This window comes from Ixodes scapularis, unplaced genomic scaffold, assembly GCF_016920785.2.
Source record: "Ixodes scapularis isolate PalLabHiFi unplaced genomic scaffold, ASM1692078v2 PGA_scaffold2__306_contigs__length_199485367, whole genome shotgun sequence".
Classification (NCBI taxonomy): Eukaryota; Metazoa; Arthropoda; class Arachnida; order Ixodida; family Ixodidae; genus Ixodes; species Ixodes scapularis.
Window position 1 is genome coordinate 25349793 of NW_024609857.1, and position 27868 is coordinate 25377660.

The window sequence follows — 27868 nt, forward strand, 5'->3', positions numbered from 1 at the left end:
GCAATAATGCTTCATTTCCTTGTCACATTTCCAGAAAAATAAACTGTTTCACAATAGTTCTGTGCAACTGGACCTTTCGGAGGCAAACACCACAGTTGAAAGCGCACAAACTGAGTAATATGAAATGACCGCAAAGTGTCAAAAACTAGCAGCTATCGTGCTCAGCAGGTTGTAAGCTCTAGTTTTAGTATCTTCTTGGAGAAAACAACAAACAACACTGAAGAGGGCTCAGGCATGCTAGATGTAAATAAAATCAAGATATTCCCTGCAACCTGCAAATTATTTCACCTAGCATATCATATATACTATGGAAATAACTTTTTTTACACTTTGCAGAAAACATTAGCTTACAGAATCTATAGTAGCTGATTGTCAGAAGGGAAATATTCAGATTGAAAATGACAACAAAGATATAATAAAATTATTTATTGTGATATTCATATGCAAAAAGCATAATGTTTTAAAATCCAATGTACACATTCCACAAAAATATCTACACAGCATGTTTATGTACAGTCTTAGGTATATATATGTACACAAAATACAGACACAGCAAAGCATTTGTTTCCTTTCTTCTGAAACTGTAGAATTCACCTAAGCATGACACACTTGTACTTTGATGCAGCTATACAAAACTTGCCTATTCTATTGAAAAGACAGGAGACATGCAACAGAAGACATAGAACTATTGCCTTGTACAAGTGTGACAATGTAACATAAGATATACATCACTATTGCCTCACACCGGACTGCCGAGTTGATACCCAAAACATGAACTTTGGAGCTTGATTTTGAGGCAATTTTCTTTCCACTGGAAGAAAAACAATTGTGGCAGACCCAGTTCAATAAATGCAATCACAATGTTCGTTGTTATTATGTACAATTAATAACACTGCATGAACTTGCATTTCGGCAGACAGTTAAAACCATGTTTCAAACCAAGTACAGTAAACTAAATATCACAAATTTATGTTGTTGTACTATGCCTTTCCTGAATCATAGCTAAAGTCTTAGGTAAACATCAATACAAATTTTGACTGAAAATGAATGGTAATGTCGAAAATAAGAATTTGGCAGTCAAACACACACACAAAAAAAGTTCATCAGGACTCTTCCAGTAGTATAAATAATACAAAAGCACCACTGGTTACGATAAAGAAAAGAAATGAAGTGACGGCAGAACACACTTGTCACATCACAACAGAAACAAGTTGAAGCACCAGAACAGCATTCAAGGAACAATAGTATCAGGCAATCTAAAGCATCACTAGCCATTCAAAAATTTAACCAATATGTTACTTTTGATCAATAGCAAGCTTGTTAGGAACTGAGACGACCTATAAGCAAGTTAAACACTGCGAGTTACTCCTGAGAACGCCAAATGAATAACTCTGCATAAAACTGTGCAGGTGGGTGCTCTTGATTAATGGAAGAGCAAGAACCCCCAACAAATTTTAAATAAAATCGAAAAAAAAGAAGATGTCCACTTAGTTGAAGGAGAGCTTGCAGCAGCCTGCAATGCTTAGCAGATCTCACAAGAGTTATTTACTGCCTCACCCGTTTCCATGTTCAACTGCCACAACCTTCATGCTTTCAAAAAACAAACACGCAATACCAAAAGAACAAACACAGATGGGCCTAAAGTAGAGTGTTTACACCAAAATTACCCACTAAGCCACCAGGCTTGGGTTAGGATACCTGCACGACCAAACAAAGCTGGACTGAGCTTCAAAATATGCTAAGCCATGCTTTAGCGCCTTTACAACCAAAGTAGCAGCTTACATCAAGAAATGGTCCAAGTTTTTTTTTTTTTTTTTGTCTTAAAACCTATTGTACACTGTTCCAACGAGTGGACAAGGAACAGCCTGACTAGGACATACAGCCATTCCCTCCTCTACCAAAAGAGTTTGAAGAAAAGTAAAATTCATTTCTAAACACACAATTACTCCCTTACAAAAAAAAGAAAAAAAAAAAGGTCAATCACTTCCTTCAGTTTTGAATCAGATCCCTCAGTACAACGACTGGAAGTAGCATAACAAAAACCAAAGACACGCATTCCTCTATAAGAAGTGCCCAAGGCTAGATCAACGCCATGCCCAATTTCTCTCCAACACCTATACAATGTCGACGCAGGACCCCCAAAAAAAGAGGTCCTCGTCACTCAAATCACACCCTGCATCAACGAGCCGCCCGTGCAACAATTCAAAACGGCCAGGATTGCGTCAAAAACATGCTGTGCATTCAAATGTGCGCTTCCATTACGCAAGTGGCCGAGCCTTGAACAACCGACGCGGTGCAACAACAACTGCAACCCTAGCGACAAAAAATGAAAACACGGGCAGCTTCAGTTGCCTACAAGCATTGCTAGATGCCGTTTAACCCTACAATACCGCAGCGGATGTCACGAGGCACCGGAGAAGTATGCAGAGACATTGGAGAAGTATGCGGCAACGCGCGCTGCACGTAGTCACACGACACATTCACGGCTGATGACGTCAACTCGCTCGCAGCATCCTCTGCGGTCCATCGTAAGGTGAAACGGAGTACAGAGGTCCGGATTTGCACGCCAGCCACGTAACAGATACCCAACCTCCCCGGCTTTGAGCGGTGACGCGACGACGCGCTGCAAGAGTAGTGCCACAACGAATCGCATGGGCACTGAATGTTGCACCAAGCGTGGGGCAGAGTGATGCCACGAGGAGAACCTCTTCCGGGACGACGGGGGATGGCCTCCGCTGTCACACCGAACTCTGCTTGAGGAGGGAGAGCTGACTACCAGCGTCTACGCCGAACTCGTGGTCGATGCCGTCCGGGAGTAGACCCTTGGTGATCGAGCTCGGCTCGGAAGGATGGCGAGACTGCGGCGGAACCACCGCCACCGGGATGTTGTTGCCTCGGCCTGCATTGTGCGCGAGACCCGGTTAGATCAAGACCGCTCCCCCCTCACGCGCTTCTCGACGACTCTCCCCTTGCGTAAACTGTGAAACTGAGTGTACGACCAGGATATGCCCAAGTCTTTTACGTTTGTGATTGAAATACACACTGACAGAACTTTGGTCTAATAGGCCGATCTCACCAGCTAGTTTGACTACGCAACCGCTGCCGACATGCATCGTGGGAGCTGTAGTCTTTCTGCACGCGCGACAACCCTGCTGGAGGTCTGCGCGAGCAGAGCACGAGGCGACATGAGCTGTCTCATGAACCGGCGTCTGCCTCCTACGAACTACAGTTATGGCGGCGTCACGCATGCGTGGAACGCTTGGTGAGATCGGGCTATTGTACGTGTGGTGCCCAATAGGGGTGATGAATATGTCGCCTCTCTCTTTTGGATTATGAACGTTAAGCATGGTTTACACTAGTTTTACTGTGCTGCATTTTGTGACCAAACAATTTCTATAAGGTCCCGGAAAAAAAAGGCAGCACATACAGCTCCCCAGAAAAACAAACAAACCATAAAAAAAAGTAAAATTTGAAGATAGAAGAGACTTTTCTTGACTTTTTCAGAATGTGCTCTTCAAATGTGAAAGGTGCAGACAAATCCCTATATGTTTCGTGAACAGTTTACGCAGTGACCCTTTGGTGAAAGAAAGCTGTAAAAGAATGGGCAGAGGGGCAACTTGCTCAAAACTTGTAAAGTTTTTCAATTCTTGACTAATGGATCAAAAGAAAAAGGATTCAAGGTACACCTAAGCACTTCTTATGAGTTGTGAATGCAAAAGCATGAATTTCATCCTTGCGCGCGTCCACGTGAAGTTGCCAAAGCCTCGCTGACATCGGCCGTGCCGCCGCTCTGTCAGTGGCACGGAATCGGCTGCAGGAATCGGCTGGCATGCTCGGGTGGCTGTGCCGCTGCCCGAGCTTGCTAGCCGATTCTTTTTGTTGGTGCGTGGGCACGCACCGCCATGGGGTGGCGCCGATTGAAAGTGACGTGCAGCGACCTCCTTCGGCTTCATTTAGTTACCGTTTTGCGTGGCTTTTTGGGCGGCTTCAAAGCTGGGATGCCTCAGATCGCAACTTCACGAATTTATCTGCCGTTTGGCGCGGCTGATGACGTCAACTCGCTCCATAGGACCAGTTAATGCTTTCGCATTAAAAGCAACATTTCTAGTGGCATTGACACAGTGGTAAATCCTACACTAGTAGTGCGGTCTGTGCAGGCAAGATATACGCCAGGGGGACATAACATAGGGGGCTAATAGTTGCAATAGGTCGGTTAATTAAGTAAAACTTATCTTTTTAATTAGTAAAAATAAACATGTTTACAATTAGCAACTTTGCGAACGTGATCGAAAACCACTTTTTCAGTAAACTTTAGAAAGACTGAGCGTGTCGAAAGCGCTGTAGCACACTGAAGTTATGAATTTTGCAACAGACACAAGGCTCGCAGTGCAAAGATGCGGATCATGAGAGACGTAAAAACTGCACGGGAGTGTTTTCACTCCACTAGCCTCGCGCTGGTTGCATGAATGGAAACTTTAGTGCACCACTGTACTTCCTATACGCTCCAGGTTCTTCTAAATTTTACTGATTCATTTGTTTTCGATGACACTCAGCAAGCTTCTGATTGCAACTATATCTTTATCTTCACTAATTCAATAAGAAATTAACAAATATTATATACCAAATTCATTGTCATAATTAACCCCCATGTCATGTTACCCAGGTCATATATAACTCACCTACTCAGACCGCATTAGTGTAGAAACTAATTTCTGAAAGACTGAAGATATGAAAAAAACAACTTTGCCTCACTGTAGAGTGGCAAGCACCTTGATTAACCATCTGAATATTGCTCCTCAGAAAGACAATAGGCAGATTAGCACTTGCATTCACTTTGTACTAAGAGGTTCTTTAATGCCATCCTAGGCTTACTTTTCACGAAAACAATTAATGACTTGTGCAAGTGTAGCAGCAAGTAGGGATTCTGCAAAGTCTTCACTTCGAACCAGTGGCACAGATTACGGCTGACAGGCATTCCTTTATGTTGCAAATGAAAGTGTGATTGTAGCAGTTTTTGTTGACATGCAGAAGCGTCAAGACGCTTCTGCATGTCTCAGGGGAGGCGTGGCATAAAGTTACTCAGGTAAGCGTATGTTCCAGCTTAGGCTTATTTTACCGCAGATATATTTTGATAATACTTTCACATAATCACATGCAATCCCACAATTGTGTTTTTGTAGATTTATACTAATGCTGAAAGGAGCAGATAATCTCATTGTTGTCTCAAAAATGTTGATAGTCTGCCCATTTTTTCATGGAATCCATTTTTCTCAGTGTTAGTGACTCGAGAAATTCTTTCAAATCAGATCCTCACAAAAATTAAGTGGTTTACAGTATGTCATTTTTATGGTACAGAAATCAACATTTACGCTCCAATATTGCATTTAATTCCACATAGAAGGAATGGATAGTGGCTTTCTACATGATACCAACAAAATACATAACTTACGTAATTGATTTAAAGCAGTTGTGCTGAAACTCTTATTGCGACATAGCACCAAGGGTTTGGTAATATCAATACTACAGTGACACACTGATGACAAGGCACAGCAAACAAGCAACAGCCATCGGATGAGCACCAGAAAAGTGAAACGTTCACAGATAGCATACACATAATATTTTTTTAATTAAAAATATATATTATGAAGCAATAGAAACATTAGTATATTATTCACTTGCAATGCAGTTTTGTTGTAGTTAGAGACATGATAAGCATGGTAGTACTGCAAATGCAAACCGAAATTTAAAAACCTCTGGATTTTCACCTACTGACTCTACATGTTACACTAGCTCTAGTAAACAGGGCATTCAATTGATGGCTGTTTTTGTAGCCTCAGATATAATTGGATTCTTGGTTTGATGTATGTAACACTCTCAAAAAAAAAAAATAACAGCCACATCAGATCCGAAGTCGAAGGCAGAGTAGAAAATATAGCACTGGGAATAGAACCCTTTCACAAACTCCATCAAATTTTCATAAACTCTTGCAAAATTGTTCTAAATGGACATTTCTTCTAGGCCCCCTGAAATTTCCAAACTGTTCCAATTTCAATGGTCACTCCGAGAAAAATGCAGGTTTGAGGGAAAAAAAAAAGACAAACAAATGTTGGAAGTCCTGACTGCACAATTTGAAAACACATTTAAGGGATTTTAAGGGGGGACATAGGCCTAAATTTTAAATTTTTTTAAAAAAAATTAATTTTTCAATTTTAAGGTTTTCAGTTTTATAAACTTATTATACACCCTTACACCAAATTTGATAACCATACGCCAAATAGTTACGTTGATATAAAATATTTTAAACACATTGTGAGGCAGTAACAAAGTAAAGGAGTTCAATGTTCGAATGCATTTTTCTCAGTTCCACTTTTTGCTGCAAACTTCATACGAAGGAATCTTTTGTTTGAAGGTAAAAGTATTTGGATACCACAATCAAGATGTTTCTGAACTGAAATTTACTCAGGAATCGGGCTATCTACTTTATTTTGTTTTAAGTTGAAGTCCTCAGCGATAAAAAACTAAGTTTTCAAAAATTGACATGGGGCAGATATGCATCTCATATTTTGAGGTAATAACTCTTCCTGAAATATTTACATTTAAGCTATTAAAACTAGATAGCCCGAGGTCCCATATCCCCCACTTTATATTCAAGCAGTCAAAGTGATGCTTATTAGCTTTATTTGAATATCATAGATTTCTTAATGAAAAGTGACACATCATCTTATGCAGGTATGTAAATTTGTCCTAGGGAGCCGAAAGTTTGCACAGTACACCTACATCTGAAGCTAAATCTCTCCTGAAAATTTCATTTTGATCACTTGAGTAGTTCAAAAGTTTGACCTCTAGCCAGTGTCCCTCCTTAAATTCTAGCTTGGCTAAACCCTACTGCTCTTTGTTATTGGCCCATTTGATTGGGTTTCCTTGTGTACACCCTATGCCCAAACATTTTTGCAGGACATACAGCACTGGTAAAACTGTGTTTCATAAGATATGCAGTCTTACTCGTAAAAACAAAGTGGGTTGTTCTTAAAAGAAAAAAAAATGTTCACTTTCGAAATGTGGAATGGTTACTAAGCTTTTCCATGCGTGGTATTCAGTATAATGTCACTCATTTTGCTAGTAGACAGAGAGCCAATACAAAAGTCAAACTAATAACAAACTTAATTTTTTTACAAGAGTGCAAGTTCTGCTTTTAAGACATAAGGTTCTTCCCTTAGAAGGCCTTACTGTATGAAAGACAAAATTTTGAAATAGGAAAGAAGGAAATTTACTTTTTTGTCAAGATTACTGCATACATCAGCATTCCATGAGGCATACATAATGTTAGAGTCTGTTGCCAACTTTTTTTCTCACAGTTTAGTCACACATTCTAAAGCATTAGCAAAAGCACACACACACACACACATTTAGAAATCCATACATGTGTGGCAATAACTGACATTATGTTATATCTTGAACCTCCATAGCAACCAAATTTCACATACAGAAAAAAAGCAAAAGCAGTTGTGAATGTTGAATGCACATTACTTAAAACCGAGAAAGTGAAAAAAAAAAAAAACAGCAAACGAAACCTTCTCTTTTCATCCCCAACCATTTTTTTTCCTTTCCTTGAAAGGGGGAGGGGGAAGGGTGGGGGGAGGAGTCTTTACATCTTCGAGCCAAATCACCAAAGTTGTGTTTAACGATTCTTTACCATTGATTTTTGGTATGTATCAGTTTGCCCCAATCACTGTGGTTCTGATTTTGTGAAAGTGCCATTCATACCCATTATATGCTTTTACCTGTCAATACATTGCCTAAAAATACCCAATACAAAATACACACAGGACTAAAAATACATAAAAGCATCATGGCCTACTAACACTCTGCAGACTCAAGATATAGCTGCACTACAACTCTACAAAGCAGCAGCCAACTTCAAAAACAAACCGGACAATCAGGTGCAACACAGAGCAACGAGCGTCTGAAGATCTTGACGCAGGGATTGGCCACTAAAACAGCTCAAGCAAACAGAAACAAGAAAAGAAGACAAGCAAGAGGAAAAAGAGGGGTTAGCAGAGCAGGCAACGGCAAACTTGAGTCAGATGACTATACTCACGTGTTTTGGCCGGCCTGGAGGAAAAGTTAGGTAAATCGCAAAAAGGAGAAGGAGGAGGAGAAGGAGGAAACATCAACCTGAAAACCACGATTCCGTCACCACCAAACACTTCATAATGGCAGAAGAAAAAAAAAAATTAACATCAGTTTTTCTAAGGAAGGGACAGGCTGAGGGAATAGACAGGAATGTCTAAAAAAAAAGTATGGCAACAACCCACAACAAAGATCACCAATGCAAAAACTCGAAACAAAAATAAACATATTTGATCGTTGCGAAAGACGGGAACCTTTCTTTACAGGCTCGATGCAAACAGTCTAGAGGTGCACATGCACAAAGATGACATGGGAAGTTACTGGAAAAGAGCATGCTGGTCGTAACAACACAGACAGACAAAACATCCATACTATTTTGCCGTTCTTTTCGTGTAGCATGTGAATGCTTGGATAATTCCACCTCTGAAAGCTCTCCCGCATTGTTTCATTACCAACGGCCTCCGTTGAAACTATCTATGACCAGTAATGGACGGTGGCACACAAACGTAAACCTGTTGAAGCGTTGAGTACAGATTTCGCACAAAATGAAACACAATGGGAAGTTCCTTTTAGGGTGGTTGTAGGTTTCCTACTGTAATACTAAAACCAAAGCAGGCATTGCATGAAAAGCAACCTCTGCAATATCCTCTTTTAACCTACTTCCAAATTACAGAATTGCAAAGAAACTGGACAGGCATCCTCTAGTTTTTATTTGTTAAAATGAGATAATTCTGTCTAAATGAGATGAACTGTGATTAACCCTTTGAAATTCTATGTACACAAATGCGCAGATCTAGAACCCTCACTCTTTTGCGGAAATATATTGCACTGAGTCATTTTAACAATTTCTGCAGAATTCTATAATCCATATCTGGCAACCAAACTTTGTGAAGAAAATTAAATTCCACCATAAATGGTGAGCGGCACTTGAAAGGGTTAAATGTGATCCTCAGTGCTCTTGGAATGCATAATGTCCAAGTCATTCTTATCAATTAATTTTTTTATCAAGAGTCATTTTTCTCCCCATTGAAGGTTAATGGCAGCAATGCGACCAAAAGGCCTGCTCAATATTGTTCCAGACATCTTTTTGCAAGTGCACCTCGATTGCCTGGAACTCATCTATAGAAAGTGTCAATGAAAGAGCTTAGCATAAAGCATATTTCATAAATCGAAATTGGCGGAGGGTCATTTCACTCTCGCACAAAGGCGCGTCCCCCAATTATATTCATAATGCTAAAAAAATACAGGAAATATTACTGCTGAACTTCAGCGTAAAATGAAATACCAAAGAGCGTCGAACGGGGAAGGCTAGACCTACATTTTCGACAGTTGTTCGTACTCTCACAAAAATTTTTAAGACGTATGTTGCTAGATTAGAAAAAACGAAACGAAAGTGTTCTGTATGCAATAAATTTGTTCAAGAAAGCAAACTTTGTTTTCCATAAAACTCATAAGATCTTAGCACAAGAAATCTTCACCCAAAAATATGTGCATTTGTGTGAAACTGCACATGGTCCTATGCCCAGCAGCTTATCTATGAGACCTATGTGTGCACCAGAACTGAGTAGTTAAGGTTTCCATTTTCTTTTCTTGTCTGTGTTCCATTCCACTTCTACAATGACCTCAAATGAACCCATAGCATTTTTAGACAAATTAATAAAATAAAGCAGCATTACCACTTTGTGGCATGTAAAACAGCACTGAGACAGAAATGTTCAAACAAACTGGTTTTTACCATAGTGAAAAGAACCTTGAAATAAGAAACGAAAAAAGGGGACAACCCCTTTTTTCGTTCCTTGTTTCGAGGTTTTTTTTCACCATGATCATTCACCAGATCACCCGTGCAGTAACGCTCATTTCAGTATGCTTTTTATTTCACTAACCCATAAGACCTCAACCGATTGGTCAAACAACAAAAACAAGAAACAAATACCTAGCCATAAAAAAAATTTAAAAATTGTGTTGTTTTATTGCAGCTGCGAGACTAAAACGCAGTATAAAATTGGACGTAGACAGTAAATGCAAACTCCAGAGGTGGCGGTCTCATTACATTTTCGCACTAACAGTGATGTGATTGGCCTAAGGCGTTTTGGAGCACCATTAGGAGCAGCCAAAACTATGTTTTGGAGCAGCGAAAGCGGCCTTTGGAGCAGTTAAAACAGTGTTTTGGAGCAGTAAAATGTTGCTTTTGGAGCAGCCAGAACAGTGTTTCGGAGCAGCAAAAGTAGCTTTGGAGCCAATATTCTTAGAAAAATAGAAATATTTGTTTTAAATGCTGGACAAATAAAGGGCTCTTTGCTCGCCGCGTTAAATAATTTATGGTAAAGTTAGACCACCTGGGAGTCTTTCAACATGTAACTAAAATGCCAATGACATGACATTTTGGTATGCTTCAGTTACCCTAAATCTTACATATATGTGTAACTGCTATAGATAAATACGAACAAAACTGCACATATTAAATTTATTTTAAAATGACCAGCATAGTAGTAAATACCAAAGCATAAAGTTGACTAGTTGTATAATGTAATAAATTGAAGCAGTCTCCCGACTGATAAAACACGTAACTACTGCAGTACAATGTGAAACTGTACACAAGAAAAAGGTGCAGTACGACTAGAGGGTGCTTTTTCTCTTGCGTTTCAAAACTTTCTCCAAGGCTGCTGAAGCCTCGCTTTGCCTTCGGCAAGTAATGAATGTCCACTTTCAATGTCTCCAAAGAGACATTGAGACATCCTACAAGTGTACAATGCTGTAGGCGTTGCCGAGCAATTCCGAAAAACCGCTTGCCACCGTTTTACTGGTTCCCGACGTGCCAGAGTTTCGTCAGAAGCAAGTAAACATAAGGCAATAATGTTCACATGCACATGAGGGAAACTTCGGTAGCTTGCAGTTGCACGTGTTTTGTCTTGCGAGCGGAGACGGCTGTTCTATCGAAACCGAATCCGTGCCACCCCACTCCGTGGCCCCCAAAATTGGTTCCCGAAATTGTATGCAAAATGTAATTGTCCAGCATACGACAAAAAACTGTCCAACGGCACGTGCCTGCCAGGCCAGCAGGCGAGGTATAAGCTAAACACACAAAAAAAAGAACCTGAGCGCATCGATGCAAGACATTACGAGTCAGGGTCAAAAAGTTCCTGGACCGCTTTGTGCAACGACTGAACTCGAGACAAACAAGTGTGCTGTGCGGGTTCAGCGTGCAGACATTGCTTTCTTTGCTTCAGCTCACTTCTCTTCCCAACCTTTCTTTCACGGCAAACTTTTCACATACCGGGGTCCCTCTCAAAAGAAAGCTCACCGAGAGAAACTTAGGTAATCAATACTTCGACACAGCAGTCTGAGTTAAAGAGGGATTTTTGTAGTATCTTATGATTTAAACAAGAACAGGAATGCTGATGACCTTGCGGCGGTCCTTACATTTCAGTTTAGAAAGTGACATATCTGCAGCGATGCGGGGCCGGCAACACCTAACGTCATGCAACCATGGTGACTGGTAGGACCAAATATAGTTTTCCCATGGCCGTTGCTTTCAAGAGCAAGTGCTGCAACTGCCGCCATGCAAAACCGTGGTTTCGTTTCACAACATGACGGCATGGCTAATACCTGGCTCTCGCCGCGCAAAAACGTGGTTTCGTTTCACAACATGACGGCATGGCCGGTACCTGGCCATGGGCGTACGTATCAACCAAGGGGGGCAAGGGGGGCGCTTGCCCCCCCAGCTCTCAAAAGAGAACTGGCGGGGGCAAGCCCCCCCCCCCCCCCCCCCTTGTTTGCGGAGGACGCAGAGAGAGTGCGCTTTGAAAATAGCACATTTTCGTGATCAGATGCATCATCGGCGCACACGTGTGGCCGCCAGCACGTCAAAAATAATTTATTTCGGAGTAAATACTTTACTTACAGGAATAAAACTTTTGGTCAGCATTCTTTATCAGTTCTAAAAGCTGGTCAACCTATTTCCCAAAAACGTGACTTAAAAAAAAAAAAAAAAAATTGCGATTTTTAGGCTGTGCCTTTCCTTAAAGCTTTTTATAAGTCCGCTTAGACGTAATAAAGGCAAGTTCTTTAACCTGCTGATTTTTCGGACTGTTCTATTATTCGGACGTTTATTCGGTCCCTGAAAAGTCCGAAAAATAGCTCGGTGACTGGACTTTATAAAGTAAAATCATTTGAGACATGCGGTGACCTTTAATTCGCATTACATGTCATGTTTTAATCACTTTCATTCCAAGCGTGACGTCACGTTTCATGACAGCACTTTAGGGTTGCTTGAAATTCCCGCGCAAGGTCATGTGGATGTGACGTCATGACCCTATTGACCAATCAGGATTTTCCCGTCATGCCACCGACACCGGCTTTTCTGCGACACAAGCTCCTCAATGCTATCGCATTAAAATATGTTGTTCAAGAGGTACCATAGCACACAGCAAAGATCTTATAGCCAACATTTGAAGCATCAAACAAAATCCTTCCAACCAACGAAAGCCTGAATAGAAGTAACTCCTATTTTGATGCCAATGTGCCGTTGACCTTGACAGTGAAAGCACATTTGAGCTAGCACGTGCGGACAAAGGAAATCGCTGTAAACTAAATATTTCCGGAAGTAAATAACGCATCAAAAGTTTGGTTTTTGGAAAATTGGATCTCCTGACATACACTATCCAGGTAGCTAAAAAAAAACATGTATTTTTAGTTTGCAATGTCCCATTAGGGTTTTTCAAACTCCTCTATCTCGAAAACCTATAGCCACCTAAAAAATAGCAAAAATGACCAAACAATCCTCGTGGATTGTGTAACAAGAGCTATAAAACTTGACAAATATGTTTTCCCAGATTCAAAATATCAGAATACACATGTCAGCACAAAAGCTGGCACTGCCTAGTGCAGGGCCATGGAGCAATGTACAGCTTCAACTAAGCTTCCACAGTCGCTAAACAAAAGGACTTCTCACAGATAGAGAAGGTCAAGAAGAGTAAAGTGCTCCACGAACTGCTGCTAGTACTGTGGGGTAGCCCCGCCCTAAGGTAACGGTCACACACACGCACCAAAAACGAGTGATGAAAGCAAGGTGAAAAGCACCCACCGTGAGACCCTGAATTTTGGTAGAGGGGGTCCCGTGGGTAGGAACCGTTGGCAGCTTGCGGCAATGTTGCCCGCCCCATGTGAATTGGGGCACTGTAACCCCCGTGGGCCACCTTGAGGTCTAGGGGCGGGACCCCACTGGTGTTGTTCACCTGGATCCCATTCTGGAAGCGTACCGGCGAGAAATCGTCACAAGCCCAGACTTCGTTTATGTGGCATCTCCACCCATGCACACTGCGCTACGCTGACAGCATGAGCTATTGGTGCTTTTTCATTTCATTGGTGCTTTTTCACAACTGGTTTCGAAGGGGTATTGGTGGGCACTAAATTTTCATGACTCAGGATAGTATGACCCCTTTCTGCCATACTAGTAGTTTTAATGATAGCCCTCTTTGCGCGCACAGTGTCGCGCTATGTACACATTGCCTTCATTTTTTCGACAGCATTCAAAGTGAGCCATAAGGCCAGTGTGTCGGTAAATTAAGTAAAACACAACAATAAAAGGCATGAGAATAAACATATGCCAAAGCCATACTGTAAGGAGTTTTAGCTGCCTCAGAAACAGTAAGGCATTTGAACAAGTGTAAAGACTCATCCAAAAAACTTTGTTCTAAAAGAATTGAATCCATAATATGTACTACTGGAAAGCAACATGGTGAACTGTGGAATAAGAATGCAAAACAAAGCTAACAGCACAATGACGGACATCAAAATTTGTTTTATGAAAACCCAAAACCGACGTGCCTATATTTCAGCCGAGTTTTGGGTCTTAACAGAATTAATGTCATAGAAAGAAAATTTTAATGCACTCCTAGGTTTCACATACCCTTGAGAGGTGAAATGCTTTGACTGTTCCATAGCTTTCCCTAAGTGCGGCGCCACTGTCGGGAATTACTACGCCCCTCCTGTCGATCAGGCTGCACAAAAAGAGAAGAGGCATCTTCACTACACGTTTTCAAAACATAGCCCTTAGCAGTCCTATACACACTGTCAAGAAGTAGCTACACTTTCTCTGGGACAAAAAGTATTTTGTTAGATTATTTGATTACTTGATACCGAAGAGAAATGACCGATTACTATGAAAGTGATCATTAATCATATTACCTTAGCGAGTTACCCGACTCGTCACGACAGCTTATAGATGTGCGAATGTACTGCATGAAATTCAACAGCAACAACTGGAAGAAACTGTTATTAAATTATTTTTATTATCATGAAACTTGATGCCTTAAAACTTATACAAAAAAAAAGAAGAAAAAAAAATTTGTTGAAGAGTATAGATCTTTCCAGAAAGAGCGCTATGGCCGCCGACATTTTGCAATTCTCGCGACACCTGCCAGCCAGAAATTTTTTGCCAGCCTCTTGGGCTATGGAAACCCGCTTAGTGCAACCCTCCACCTGCGTCGTGCATTCCCGAGTCTGCCGGCCTTTCTTGAAAGCTTTTGCTTTAATCGGGCTGCTTTCTTTGTGTAATCCTCCACTGCGAGAACCAGGGCTCGTAGCCCGACTGCCTCCTAATCAAGCGTTTCTGCTCGGCCTTTGTGCGGAACAAATAAAGAGAGGAACGTCAAACGCCCCACGACGCAGGTCATTCTACGTTCTTCGGGGATTACCTCCGCTGACATAATCCTCGGGGAGCCTTCTAGGCCTTCGCCAAAAATAGCTGATCGGGCTGGGGTGGGGGACAGAACAGACGCATCCATTCCTTTGCTCAGGTGCTGAGCGAATCTCGACCTCTCCTCAGAATGTGATCCGAAACAAGTTCAGATTTCGTCCGATCATCGTGAAGTGACTGCCGTCAACCCTGAAGATCGGATATGCTGCATTATTTGAGGTCTGTCTCAAATAAACCCCGTTTAGACGACGTGGCACCACATCATATGTGTGATACGTTGTTTGAATGCTGGCACTTGTTGAATCTCGTGTGAAACTACCAAAAGTGTGCAGAGTTCAGCGATTCCGCCTTTGCAAGATGTGATTTAGACCCAAGAGAGTGCGTGTAGCACCTCTTGCGACAGAGTGGAAGGTGGAACAGTGATTGCTCACTTGCAAACGAGCTACATGGAGCAAGATGAGGCGCGGGCAATTGCAGACCGAGTTGAGGAAGGCAGCGAAACGCTGACGACAACGGCGGCCACCGAGCACAAGTTTTCACTAACTTCCAAGCATGACGACGTGTCCGTCACTCCAGAGAATGCCTCTCAGTATGTAGTCACAGATGTGGACACAATTAGCAGCATGCTTGCGACTGCGTCCATCTGTAGCAAATGCAGGGAAGCCGGCCTAACTACAAAAAAGGCCAACTGAACACGGCCTGGCTGTGAAGTTTATTGTTAGCTGCACTGCATGTGGAGAAAGCAATGCTTTCTGGTCCTCACTCTGGCTGGAAAGTTCAAAAGCGTTTGATGCCAACATTCGAGCCATGCAAGCAATCAAGGGAATTGGCAAAGGCCAAACTGTACCAAATGACTTCTTCGCCACACTGAACGTTTCACACAGGGGGCTGCATCAAAAAACCCATCAAGAGCACCTCAAGAAGTATTTTCTGCAGGCAGCAAAGGCCATGTTGGCAACCATCTGTGCAGAAGCTGCTGTCATCATGAAGGATGTGTACAAGGAGCTTGATCCTACCTTCACCAGGAACATTACTGTTGTTTATGATGGGTTGTGGAAGAAGCGAGGGCACTCTTCTTGTATTGGTGTGGGAACTGTTATAGAGTACTACACAGGTCTCATACTTGACTCTGCCATGCTTTCAAACTTCTGTCTTGGGTGCGATACTGGCCCCGAGCCTGGTGACCCTACGTACCAAGATTGGAAGGAGGAACACAAGTGTCAACAGAACACCACCGTGAAGTTCGGAAGAATGGAGGTAGAAGCCTCCATTCTACCAGAATGGAGGCTTCCCTTCCGGAGGTGTCTCAGTCTCTACGAGCTGAGATACATGACGATTGTCTCGGATGGAGATTGCAGAATGCACCAGGCTCTCTGCCAGGTCAACATGTATGGGTTGTTTCCAATCACCAAAGAGGAATGTGTGAACCATGTTGCTAAGCGCATGGGTTCAGCACTTCGGGGGCTTGTTGAAAAGAACAAAACTCAACAACCGGTGGGTGGAAAAGGACATCTCACACAAGACCTGATCAAGTTCCTGACTAACTATTATTCTTGGGCCTTGAAAAGCAATGCAAGCAGAGTGGAAGACATGCAGCAAGCAATAATGGCGACCTTCCACCATATCACATCAACCGACGAGGACCCTCAGCATTACCTTTGCCCTTCTGGCAAAGACTCTTGGTGTACACACCGCAAGGCTGAAGCTGAAGGAAAAGCACCTTCACCGCACAAGTGCAAGCTCCCTCCACATGTGACCACAGCTATGTTCCCTGTTTACAGCAGACTGTTTTATCCTGAACTGCTGCAAAGGTGCACTGGAGCCAAGACCCAAATCTCGGCAGAATCTCTCCATTCAGTAATCTGGTCACTCCTCAAAAAAGAAGAGCATGCATCGCTGTTCACAGTGGAAACTGGAGTTGCAGACGCTCTTTGCCACTTCAACACTGGTTGTGCAAGAAGTGCACAGGAACTGTCTGAAGAGCTGGACCTCAGGCGAGGTAAATAGACTATGCAAAGGGCCCAAGAGAAAGACACACACAGGCTGAAGGATGCACAAAAAAGAAAGATAGCTGCATACAGGTACCAGGAAGAATGCAGCCAGAGCAGACGCTCGAGACTATTGCCCAGGGGGCTTCTGAAGTGGAAGTGAGAAATGAGGGGCTTGATCTTCAAATTTTGTTTTCTCAAAATGCACTTTTCCACAATTTGGTGTTTGTCATCTTGAACACTGCACGTCCAATTTTATTGTTTTCCGGAAATAATTTCTAGGTCCTTTCTTTTGATGCAAAGCTATCATGATTTTATGGTGAATTCTCATTTCTTTTTTTTGACAGAAAATTATATGATTTTCATTTTCAACGGCAAAATTTAAGCAGAAACTAACTTTTTTAAATATGTTTTATTGTGCCTAAATAACTTCTACTAGTGTCTCCTTCTGCAAATATGACTCCTGAACAATCGCAATAAATTTTAGAGCAATATTACACTATTTGATTCTAAACTGTAGACATTCGTCTTCTTTGTCACTTTTCTCAAAACGCGTTTTTTCGCTACCTGGTTCGCCTGTGCATGGGATATCTCGTAAAGTATTAATTTGATTTTAGTTCTGTTTACTGTGACTTGTTCCCAAATAAAATGTGCAGGGGTGAAACTATTAGATCATTAGTTTACGACCTCTAGCTTTTACCATAGTTGTACAAACTTTTGCTGAAATTCGAGAGCACAGTGCTAACATTTTTTCATGACAAAAAGTTTTTTCTATGCACCTGAAAAATGTGCCAATAGTTTCACCCCCTGGAGTCATGTCTTGGGTAGGTAGACACCAATTCTCATAATGACGCAGAATGTTATTAGATTTGTGGAACCTGCACAAACCACCAATATGCATATTAACATATTTGACAAACTAATCATCACAAAAGCTCCAAACTTTCTATAGTTTACCTTCTTAACAAAGCAGAGAAGTGCTTTAAATTTCATTAGCCTAGCTTTAGTACTTTTGAAGTTAGCCTAGAAACCCAAGTGCCCCCTTAAGCCATCCTGTGGTGTCAAATGTTTTGGACAGGTGCTTTCAACAGTTAAGCGCTTCGTCGACTGACACGACCGAGTGTTCGGCGCTTATATAATCTGCATAAAATGAAACAAACATTCCAATTGCATTTGTTCTGTGTGCGGGCTCACAGAAAGTAGCTTATATTTGCCTTGGTGTTATTCCCAGACGAGATAATGCTTTCTCATTGCACACAACACAACACACACAAAAAAAAACTCGGCAATTTAGCTGCCAGCAGTGTCTGGAATTGCAGCAGCGCAGGCTGTCACAGCCCATTCATGAGAAAACCCATGGCCCAGCAAAACTCAGCTACACCGACATACACTCTCAAAACCAGAGATACGTGCTGTAAATCGCCTCATTTGACACTGCTGCCGGAGAGGTGCAGATCTCACCTTGGAAAAGAAAAGGGCTATGTGCATGGCCTCAAAGAAACTGCAGGGACCCATTTGCACGGTGCGCATAGAAGACAAGAAGGACAAGCGTGTGCGGCGGAGACCAGCCAAGGAGCTCGAGACAGATGGAACGATCGACGGGACATAATAAGCTCTCTGTGGTCGCAGCTACCGTTCATGGATTCCGCTCATCTAATGTAAATATTGTAGATAGAGTATTAAAGAGTTAAGTACTCCGTACCTACAAAACCAATAACTAATGTTCGTTTTATTGCAAAAAGTTATCAAATCTCAAATTACTGCATGGGCGTTAGGCGAAAAAATTTGGGGCAATAAGATAATCGTAAAATCCCGTAAGGGCGCCCTCTCCCTCAAGAAATCACCCATCTCATTTTTCGGCCTAAATATTCAGAACATAAATATTTCTGCACATTGCTCAACCCCATCCTGTCAGACACCCATGTGATGTCTGAATCGCGTCAACTGCAGTATTTACAGTATTGGTACGTGTGACGAGCGAGTTCACAGCGGGCTCCCACATTTTTGTCTGTGATCTGAGAGCGCAATATTGGTTTCCGCGACATGCAACTCTGTAGAGAGTTCCAGCGTTTCCTTTGTCTGCGATCTGCGCGCGTGACGTCGGTTCCCGTGGCATAAAAGTTTGTAGCCGGTTTCTGCGTGTTTATCGCACCGTGGAACACGAATCTGCTGCATCTGCATTCTGCGGTGTCCTTTCCTGAGACACAGGAGTTTGTAGAAATTCCCGCGTGTTTATCGTGTTGTGAACTCTGAATTTGCCATGTCTGCAATTTGCGGTATCAGTTCCCGTATCGCGTGATTTGTAGCGGGTGCCCGTGTTTATCGATAATTTTTTATGAAGTTTTGCTGTCTCATCCCTAAAGATAGCCCACCTCGTGCTTTTCACCGTTTATCTCCTCATTTTAAGTGAAAACCCTTACGGGATTTTACGGCACTCAAATATGTAATTGATTTCCTAGAAGTCCAATTACTTATAACGCGCCGCAAAAGTTTGACCCTCAGATACTATTCTCACCCTCGTAACGTACCTGCAAGGCTAACTCTAGCTACAAATCAATTGGTAAGTTTGTAGCGATGTGAAAAAACTGCCTCAACTTCGTTTGTATTGCACAAACTAAAAAAAATGCTACTCCCCCCTCACCCCCCCCCCCCCCCCCCCACAAAAAAAAAAAAGGCAAGTCGGGAGGCATTAAACAACTCACCTTGGCGGTGTGGGACTGCAAAGAACAGAAGCACAGTTGCTCAGAAAAGAACCTTTGCTATACGGGTTGTAGATGTCCTGACCCCTCCGTGAGGAAAAGGAGCCCTTGATCTGGAAGGAAGGTGAGCACACACAAGCTCCTTAATACAAAAGGCCAGTTATACGAAAAACATTACAAGGATTTCTGATAGAAGAAACAAATGCGCTGTGCATAACAACTCTCTTCCACTGAAACAAAGTCAACTTTTCGTAGCAAATAAATAATTACCCTGTTTTGCTCTAATTAATTGTGGTAGCTATCATCTTCATTTGGTTTTTATAATTTCAATATGACTACATTGTCAACCCAAATAGAATAACATTTACATAAGCACTAAAACAAATATTTACAGAAGATAATTTCCCACTTTTTCCTAGCCCCATCAACACACAATTCCCATAAGACACTCATTGACTGGAACAACCCGTCATCCACCACTACACTCAACGTCCCATCGCCACACCATTCCCATGAGATACCCATTGACTGGAACAACCCGCCATCCATTACTATACTCAATGAGGACTCGAATAGAATTAAAATTCAACTCCGAGACGTTTTCTGCTATCGGTATTCATCCCAGTATTCCTGTCCAAGTTTTTTAGTTGTCCCGAGAGTTACCATTTCAAAGTCGACCTCCATTGCCCTCACACATTTTGTTTTTGGTTAGGAATGTTATTTTGTAAGGTTGATTATATGAAAGCAACTCGAACGGGTGGATAACACTTGGCAACAAACACGTGGCTCCCAAGAATTCACACTCACATCTTCGTTGGTCGTTTGGTTTGAGGTGGTGAGGTATGTGTGGAAGCCAGCCAGGCCCATGATGGACCAGACCGAAAAGAAACACACCACCAGCTCCACAACAGTGAGGAAGAAACACGAGTCAAGGTCAGGCACCGCAAGCAGAAATGAAAATAAACGCAGCTCGGTGGCTCATTAGCTCCCTTCGGGTGGGTGCAGGCATTCGTGGCAGGATGTTATGAGAAAGTCTAGTGGGGGCGAGAGAAAGTGCTGTGTGCCAAGGAAAAACAAACAGCGAAAAGGATATCTTGCGGGAGACTCCTTCACGGCTTCTAAGTATGAGTCGTGATCCCTGGCAACTGAAAAAAAATTAAAAAAACACAAAATCTATAAAAGCTTCACCCTGCAAAGTTTGAATTAACAACTGTTTAAAGAGAAGTTTGCAAGTTGAAGACTGCCCCTGAAAATTGCATAACAAGTTCAAATACAGTGACACCCCCTACAACTCGGAGATCTTCTTCAAGTTAAAAATATTTAAGCGTGTACTGCAAGTCGGGAAGGTTTCACTATAATCCCCAAGGATGTCTACAGACAGACATGAATTCACCGAAGTCAAGGTGACAGGACAAGCACTGAAATGCCCACAGGCAGAACTTCTGGTTCACCATGCAGATTTTGGTCAAGGAGAGAATGAGAGCGTTCTTGGCTGCTGATTGGATGTGGTACCACAGTCTGCATATAATCAACCAATGAAAATGTTTTGACCCATTCACGAGTTCAGCAAAGAGCATCGGCTGTTTCGTCGCACAACACTTTTACAATATTTAAAGGGGCACTAAAGACGTTTCTGAGATTGTCCGTTCTTGGTGATAACTCATTCTATGTGATCTTAGCATCCCAGAAATCAAAACATTATACTCGTGCGACGTACATTTCCCTACTAAAATGTGATAAAAGTCTGTGCCACGGCCGTTTCCGAGTGGAAAAATCTGGAGCACAAAGTTCAACGGAGCCGCCGGCGGCATGACGACGGGCACGCGTCAGCCAATCGCAAACAGAGGCGCCGGCAGCGGAGGCACCGCCAGCGCCTCGGCTGGATTCTGTGCTCCAGATTTTCGCACTCAGAAAGGGGTGTGGCACAAACTTTTATCACGTTTTTAGTAGGGAAATAGACACCCCACAAGCATAACTTTTAGGTTTCTAGGATGCTTGGAGCCCGTAAGATAAGTTATCACCAAGAACAGACAATCTCAGAAATGTCTTTAGTGCACCTTTACGATAATAACATAATTTTAATTCTTGGGCCGGCCTGATTGAAACAACGAACACAGAATGAACATCCCCTCCGTGGCTATCTGTCTCAATGTGTTTGCATTTTGCATACCTTCAGGAACAGCAAAGGACAGTTAGTGTACACATGATTGTGTGAAAATACGAGTTGACCAACATCTGCAAGCTTTTTTGGCCACAGATCAATAACTAACTGACCCCACCCCCCCCTCCTTTCATTTTTTCCCCAGACTTGTCACAAGGTAAAGACAGGGTATCTTTTGGGGCATTATAGTATAGAAAGAAGAAAGCCAATTTTTCTGGTATCCTGTATTCGAGTTTCGCAGAAGACTAGAACTAACATTTTTGTCACTTTCCTTTGAATGCTAGGGCTTGAAACAGCTGAAGGAAAGCCGGTAGCTAGATTCCTGCGAGCACTTACCAAACACGATGTGGGTGATGACGCACGCAAACACAAAGACGCACAGGAAGGCAAGCGAGATGATGAAGATGTAAAAGTACCGGTAGTTTCTCTTCCCTACACAATTCCCCACCCAAGGGCAATGGTGGTCAAACCTCTCTGTAAAACAAAACGAAAATTCAGGTGTGATGATAGCTTTGACCATTGCGTGATGTCTTCCTAGCCCTAAACATCATCCCACATATATTTCTTTAGAATTTACATAAAAATTAATGCACACTGATGCTGGCAGCCTCAGGACCATACTCGTTATAGACAGGTGTAACGTTCAGAGAGAATAGACCGCCACTAGCTAATATAAAAAATACAACAGTAGAAGAAACATTAATTGCACTGTATGAGGAGTAATAGTCACTTTATTAAACTCTGTGTTCAAAGCATCCAGAATGGCACTACTATGAATGGTTCAGGCTAGCGGTTGACAGATAGGAACATTGTATCTCACGATAAGGGTGGGAAAAAAAAACAAGACAAATGCAACACTGTCCCCGTACTATGCTGCTACATTCTCAGGTTGTTGCCACAACCTGAACATGCTAAAATTTGCTCCTAAGGTTTGGAAGCCAGACACAAGCTCTCAGAATCTTCAGATAAGCGACCCCAGGGGTCCGATTTTGGTCAAGGTGAGAACGAGAGCGTTTTTGGCTGCTGATTGGACGTGGCACCGCAGTTATCAGCCAATGAAAATGTCTTGACCCACTCTAAGTTTAAAATCAGGCAATATTTTGGCAAGACCATCTCACCAAACTTCAAATAGTGAGAGAGGTCTCGTGGCCACTGAAGTGCTTGTCCTTAGTATTCCTTAATACACCAGTCAATGTCAGCTTGTGTAAAGCAGTGGAACAACTTTAGATTTGTGATTAAAGTGTGAGTTGTCAATTACTTCTCACGCGAAATAGCATACAATCACAATTTCAGCCTACGACCGATTTCAATTCGCTGCGGCACCCGGTTCATAGCAAACAGTCAACTTTTTTCCGGTCTGTTAGCAGACGGCATAAGGTGTTTCTTTTTCTATCGTCTCCGAATAAAACTTTGTAGCAGATGAACTGCGCTTTTCGCTCTGAGGCATGCAGTTCAGAGAAGCTAGTTTTAGCGAACGCCGTTTTACCGACCCCCGTTTATCGAATGCCTTTATAGAGAACCCAGTTTAGAGAAAATGGCGATGAGCCTCCTTTTAGCGAATTCGGCCGCCGCGAAGCGGCGTGTACGGGTAAATCAGGTGAGTTAACATGTTTGTAATCAACCGCCGCAGACTGCCGCCACGAAGCGGCGGGAGCGCAGCGGGAGGCATGGCTTAACACACGCACCAGTGATACACGCGAGAAGTAGGAAAGCCTTTTTTTAGAAGGCGTCCCCTTTTTGATAAACGGTGTTCTCTGAACTGAGGCTCTGCTTTCTCTAAACCGTGCTTCGATGAAATGTCATTCGATGAACCGTAGAAAACCCCTTTTCGCTCGCGTTAGCAGACGAGCCGTCTACGAACGCTTGCTTTGCTCACCCCACAAGAGGCAAAATAGATCTCGCCCTTGCATTGACCAAAATTGTACACCTTAAGTGTAAATAAAGACTCTAATACCAACAAGTTTCAGGAGAGTGGATGCACGCACAATGCACAACTCAACTGGTGAGACGACTGTCTCAGCCCATAGCCACTGTGCAAATAAGTGCCACAGAGGAGGACCACTCACCAACACAATTGTCACACAAGCTACAATGGGAGGCCCTTGGGGGCCGAAATATCTTGCAGGTGAAGCAGTACTTCAACTTTATAGTCTGCCCGCTCACCACCACCTCTTTGGTGCGCGGTGGCGGCCGAAACGTCGGGGAACTTGACCCGTTTGGCACCTCTGAAAGAAAGAAAAGAAAGTATTTGGCAGTCCTGAATAGTGCAGAAAACTGTTAATTGGTTATCCCAGGTTTAAGTGGTATGCATTATAAGCAACCGATTCCAAACCCCTTTTGAATAATTCCTTTTATCATGCGTAACATAAAAAAGCAAGGCAGTGGCATCACTAGGGTCAACGAAACCCGGGGCAATAGCCCGCTGTAAACCCCCCCTCCCTTTTCGGTGCCCATGCAAACCCTGAGCGCTGCACCCAAGGTGGTCCGTCCCACCCTGCCCCCCCTTTAGTGATGCCACTGGGGCAAGGGAAGTTCTGCACAAGCTAGAAAACTCAGCAAAGTTCATAGCCAGGAGCATCATATTTATTAAAAATGTGCATAAAAAATGAGGCAATGAGCCATATTAGTCACGCAACCTTGAAAATGAGAAAAGAAAGAGTACTTAAGAAAAAAAGTAATTAAAGCATTTTTGGCATTACCCAATCTAGTCAACTACATTTAATAGAACACTATCTTAAGCGACAAGATTCTTCTTTTCTTTTGGGGGGGGAGCAGATGACACTCGGTTATTTACAAACAAGTTGTTAAAGTTTATGCATTTAAAAGTTTAATAAAAACTTACTTGAAACCTCCCCCTCCCCTTTTTTTATAGAAATTTGAAATTACGTTGAGCAATGAAAGCTCGCTTAAAATAAAATATCTGTCGCGTACAGACATCTGGCCTAGTTTGAACAAGGTGTGTAGACTAGCCGTCTACATACCTTGTTTTGGGTAAACACTGATACAGACATGTGGCCTAGTTTGAACAAGGTGTGTAGACGAGCTGTCTACACACCTTGTTTTGGGTAAACACTGAGCTTTGTGAGACAAGTTCGACAAGGCCATAACTCAGTCCCCTCACCAATAAAAGTGTCAGTTGCTAATAGAAAGCATGCATTAAAGTGATATAACTGCCTCATATTCATTAAATTGTTAGAAAAGTCAATAAGAAATCTGCCAGAATTGAGTGCCCTACACAAACTAACTTACCAATGCATATATGCTTCCTTTTGACCACCCTTGTCTATCTCACTATACAAATGTACCAATATGCCTACTTTGTTTCTGACATTTCAATGAAAGTTTGGGGGTTATGTGTCAAAGCAACCGAGGTTCACTGGCCTGGTAGGGTTCAAACTCACAATCATTTCATACCAAAACAAAGAGCATCACGTGTCTTACATCAGACTTTGTTCTTTCTACTATGCACTGATATCTACACTCTACAGCAATGATTTTCTCATGTTCTCAGTGACATAACTTTTACAGAAGCATAAACTTCAAATTTTTATTGAAAGTAACTCTCACCCTCTGTCTTGTATGCTCAAATTCTGCAAGATATGAAATAATCTGTTCCCACTTTCACGATTTTAAAACAAGCTTCTGGAAAGCCACCGAATTGGCCGAAGCTTAAACTGTAGTTCATGCATTCTCCGAAGTTGCCCATTGGTTGCTATTACTCCGAATAATTATCCTGTACCAGATGTTCGGAAACTGCTGGTGGTACAAGCACCATAATGAAAATACCACAATCAAAAACATCAATTAGTGCAGTACCTAGAAATATATACTTAATGCCCCAGAGGGTTGCAGTGAAAGATATGCGGAGCGCAAGTTCGTCTGCTTCTTGCACAGGGGTTACGATGATGTCAGAATGCCGAGCTCTCATTGGCTGATTGAAAAAAATACTGGGCAGACATCAAGGCACCTAGTGTTGAGGTCAACCCACTATCTTTTCAATCAAAGCCAATGAGAGCTCGGTGTCGTTCTGACGTCACCACAACTCCTGCGCAAGAAGCAGACGACTTGCTCTCTGCATAAAACCATCTCAACTTTTATTTCTGGCAGCGGGAAAATCATCAAGCGTTCTCGAGCCTTACCTATTTGCTTTTCAATGTCTGCTGCTTCTTCCAAGCTGGCCCTAGGAATGACTCCAGGATCACTGAAGCTAGTCCTAAACAGTGCCGACATCACAAACAAGAAGAGAAATGCTGCGACGGCTGGGATGGCAGGGCTGATCTCTCGGGATAAGTACGGACAACTGAAAACCACAGGAGGGAGACAATATACTCAATGCAGCATCTCGGTGTATTTGGATCCCTGTGTACTGCATTAAACACGACACCACTAATGACACTAAAAGCAGACCTCACTGTACTGAGATCTCTGTCAATGATATTACTATACTGTACTTAGCCTTTGATACGAGTATGCGTCTAACTAAAATATATAAAAAAAAAACAAAAAACATTGCTAAAAAGTTTTACGTAATTCTGCTATGCCGACAAGATTGTTGGAGGGAACGACATCGTTTGAACTCAGACGGGGCAATGAAAAGACCGGGCAACACCGAGCTTAGGTTACAACTTTGTCAGCATCCTCTGAAATCTGGCTGCGACGCGTTAGAATTACAAAATTCTAGCATTTAGGTCGATTTATGCGCCATTTTAGGACAAGATGAAAGCAAAAAACCCAACGCGATCTCCAGGAAACTCAAAAACAGGTCAGTATCGGTCACGTTTTCTCTAGGCCCGTTTTGTATTTGTGCCGTCGATTTTCAGCTTTCGCCAAGACAGCCATAGCGACAAACAACTAACCAAGAACGTAAAGAGGTAAAAAGACACAAGCAGGCGGTTTAATAAGGGCAACATTCTTCACAGATCACAGGACAGTGTCAAAGGGCTGTGTGCGAAACGCTAGTTTAATTCAATTTCAACTTGGATCCTCACTAGACGGAGACCTCGGCGACTAAGCGATAGGCGCAGCGCTCTGCGTCGATTAGCCGACGAAAAAAGCATCATTCATGAGATCACAAGGGGAGCCTTAATAGCAATGACCTCGACACAATCGGGCCGGCTCAACCCACTCGCAAGAGAACAGCAGGCTCGAAAGGGGGCAGATCATATGACAGCCTGTGACGTTTAGCCGGAGGGTCCATCGGTTTAGAACAGACGGACGGCATCGCTTTCATCTTTTGAATTCCACGCAAGGTCGCGTCAATTAAGCGGCGCGAGAAAAAGAAAAGCTGCGACCGATCTAAGAAAAGAACGAAGTAGGTACTCACTCGCAAACGAAAAATAGCGTGCATGTCCCCACGATGAGAACCACGGTGACGAAAAACACCCCAGTCTGTCGAGCCATCATAAGCCTGCCGTCGCAGTAGAACTTGTTTCTTCCTGGGAAGACCTGCCACTTTTTGACCACTTGCGGCATGTTGTCGCCGTAGTCCTCCGACTCCACCAAGCACACTGGCGTCGTCGCGTTGGACGGCAAATTCGTGCAGACCTTGGAGTAGGCAGCTTCGCCTAGCATGGGTCGGAACGGGCTGGAACGCGTGCCCCAGGACTGCCGCCGCCCGAGCCCCGGTCGTGTAGAACTACGGAGTACGTCGGGAACGCCAGACGCCGTTCATGACGTCGGTGTAGCGGCAACGGGCAGGGGCAAGGCTTAGGCGGATCCGCAATCTCGACGTCGAAAGCACCGGCGATTTGCTCATCATACGCGATACGCCAAACGCAGAGAACGCCGCAGATAGCGGTGGATCATCTAATGGTCGGAGCAATAGGGCCACTACCCGTTCGCGCGGAAGAAAACGGCGAGAGGGGGGTTCATGTCGGGAGGGTGCGACGAACTGATAAATACCCCGACGACGACTTCACGACTTCACGGTGTTTTCGCTGGACCTCCGTCCCGTGTTTGTTTTACTGCACTTTTCCTTTTTTCTCTTGCCGCCGTGCACTATACTGCACGGTTAGGCCGGTGCAAACAGAAGGGTAAAAATAGGTCGAAAGACTTGAGTGAGGGCGCTTCAAAGTTAACGTGTTTAAAACGTATTTGCGTGCTAACGTTTTTTTATTAAGATAATAAACAAACTTTATTAAAGCAATACACAGTTAAAATTAACCTACAAGGTTTTTTGTGGGTAAGCTTAACC

At 42.9% G+C, this 27868-nt stretch overlaps 1 protein-coding gene across 2 annotated transcripts; it reads right to left on the reverse strand.

Annotated features, from left to right (window-relative positions):
• Window positions 1-411: 411 nt before the first annotated feature.
• On the reverse strand, window positions 412-27681 carry LOC8026310 (palmitoyltransferase ZDHHC14). Of its 2 annotated transcripts, none has more exons than XM_029985916.3 (10): window positions 26999-27681; window positions 25815-25975; window positions 23742-23900; window positions 22012-22149; window positions 20608-20659; window positions 20322-20424; window positions 19518-19627; window positions 14039-14129; window positions 13214-13376; window positions 412-2899 (listed from the first exon to the last, which is right to left on the reverse strand). In XM_029985916.3, exons 1-10 carry the CDS (start codon window positions 27244-27246, stop codon window positions 2739-2741), a joined length of 1386 nt encoding a protein of 461 aa, XP_029841776.1. In that variant the 5' UTR covers window positions 27247-27681; the 3' UTR covers window positions 412-2738. The 2 variants fall into 2 exon arrangements, with proteins under 2 accessions (XP_029841776.1, XP_042147714.1); XM_042291780.1 differs by lacking the exon at window positions 412-2899 and adding an exon at window positions 8098-8175 and having other exon boundaries at window positions 26999-27653.
• Window positions 27682-27868: the final 187 nt, after the last annotated feature.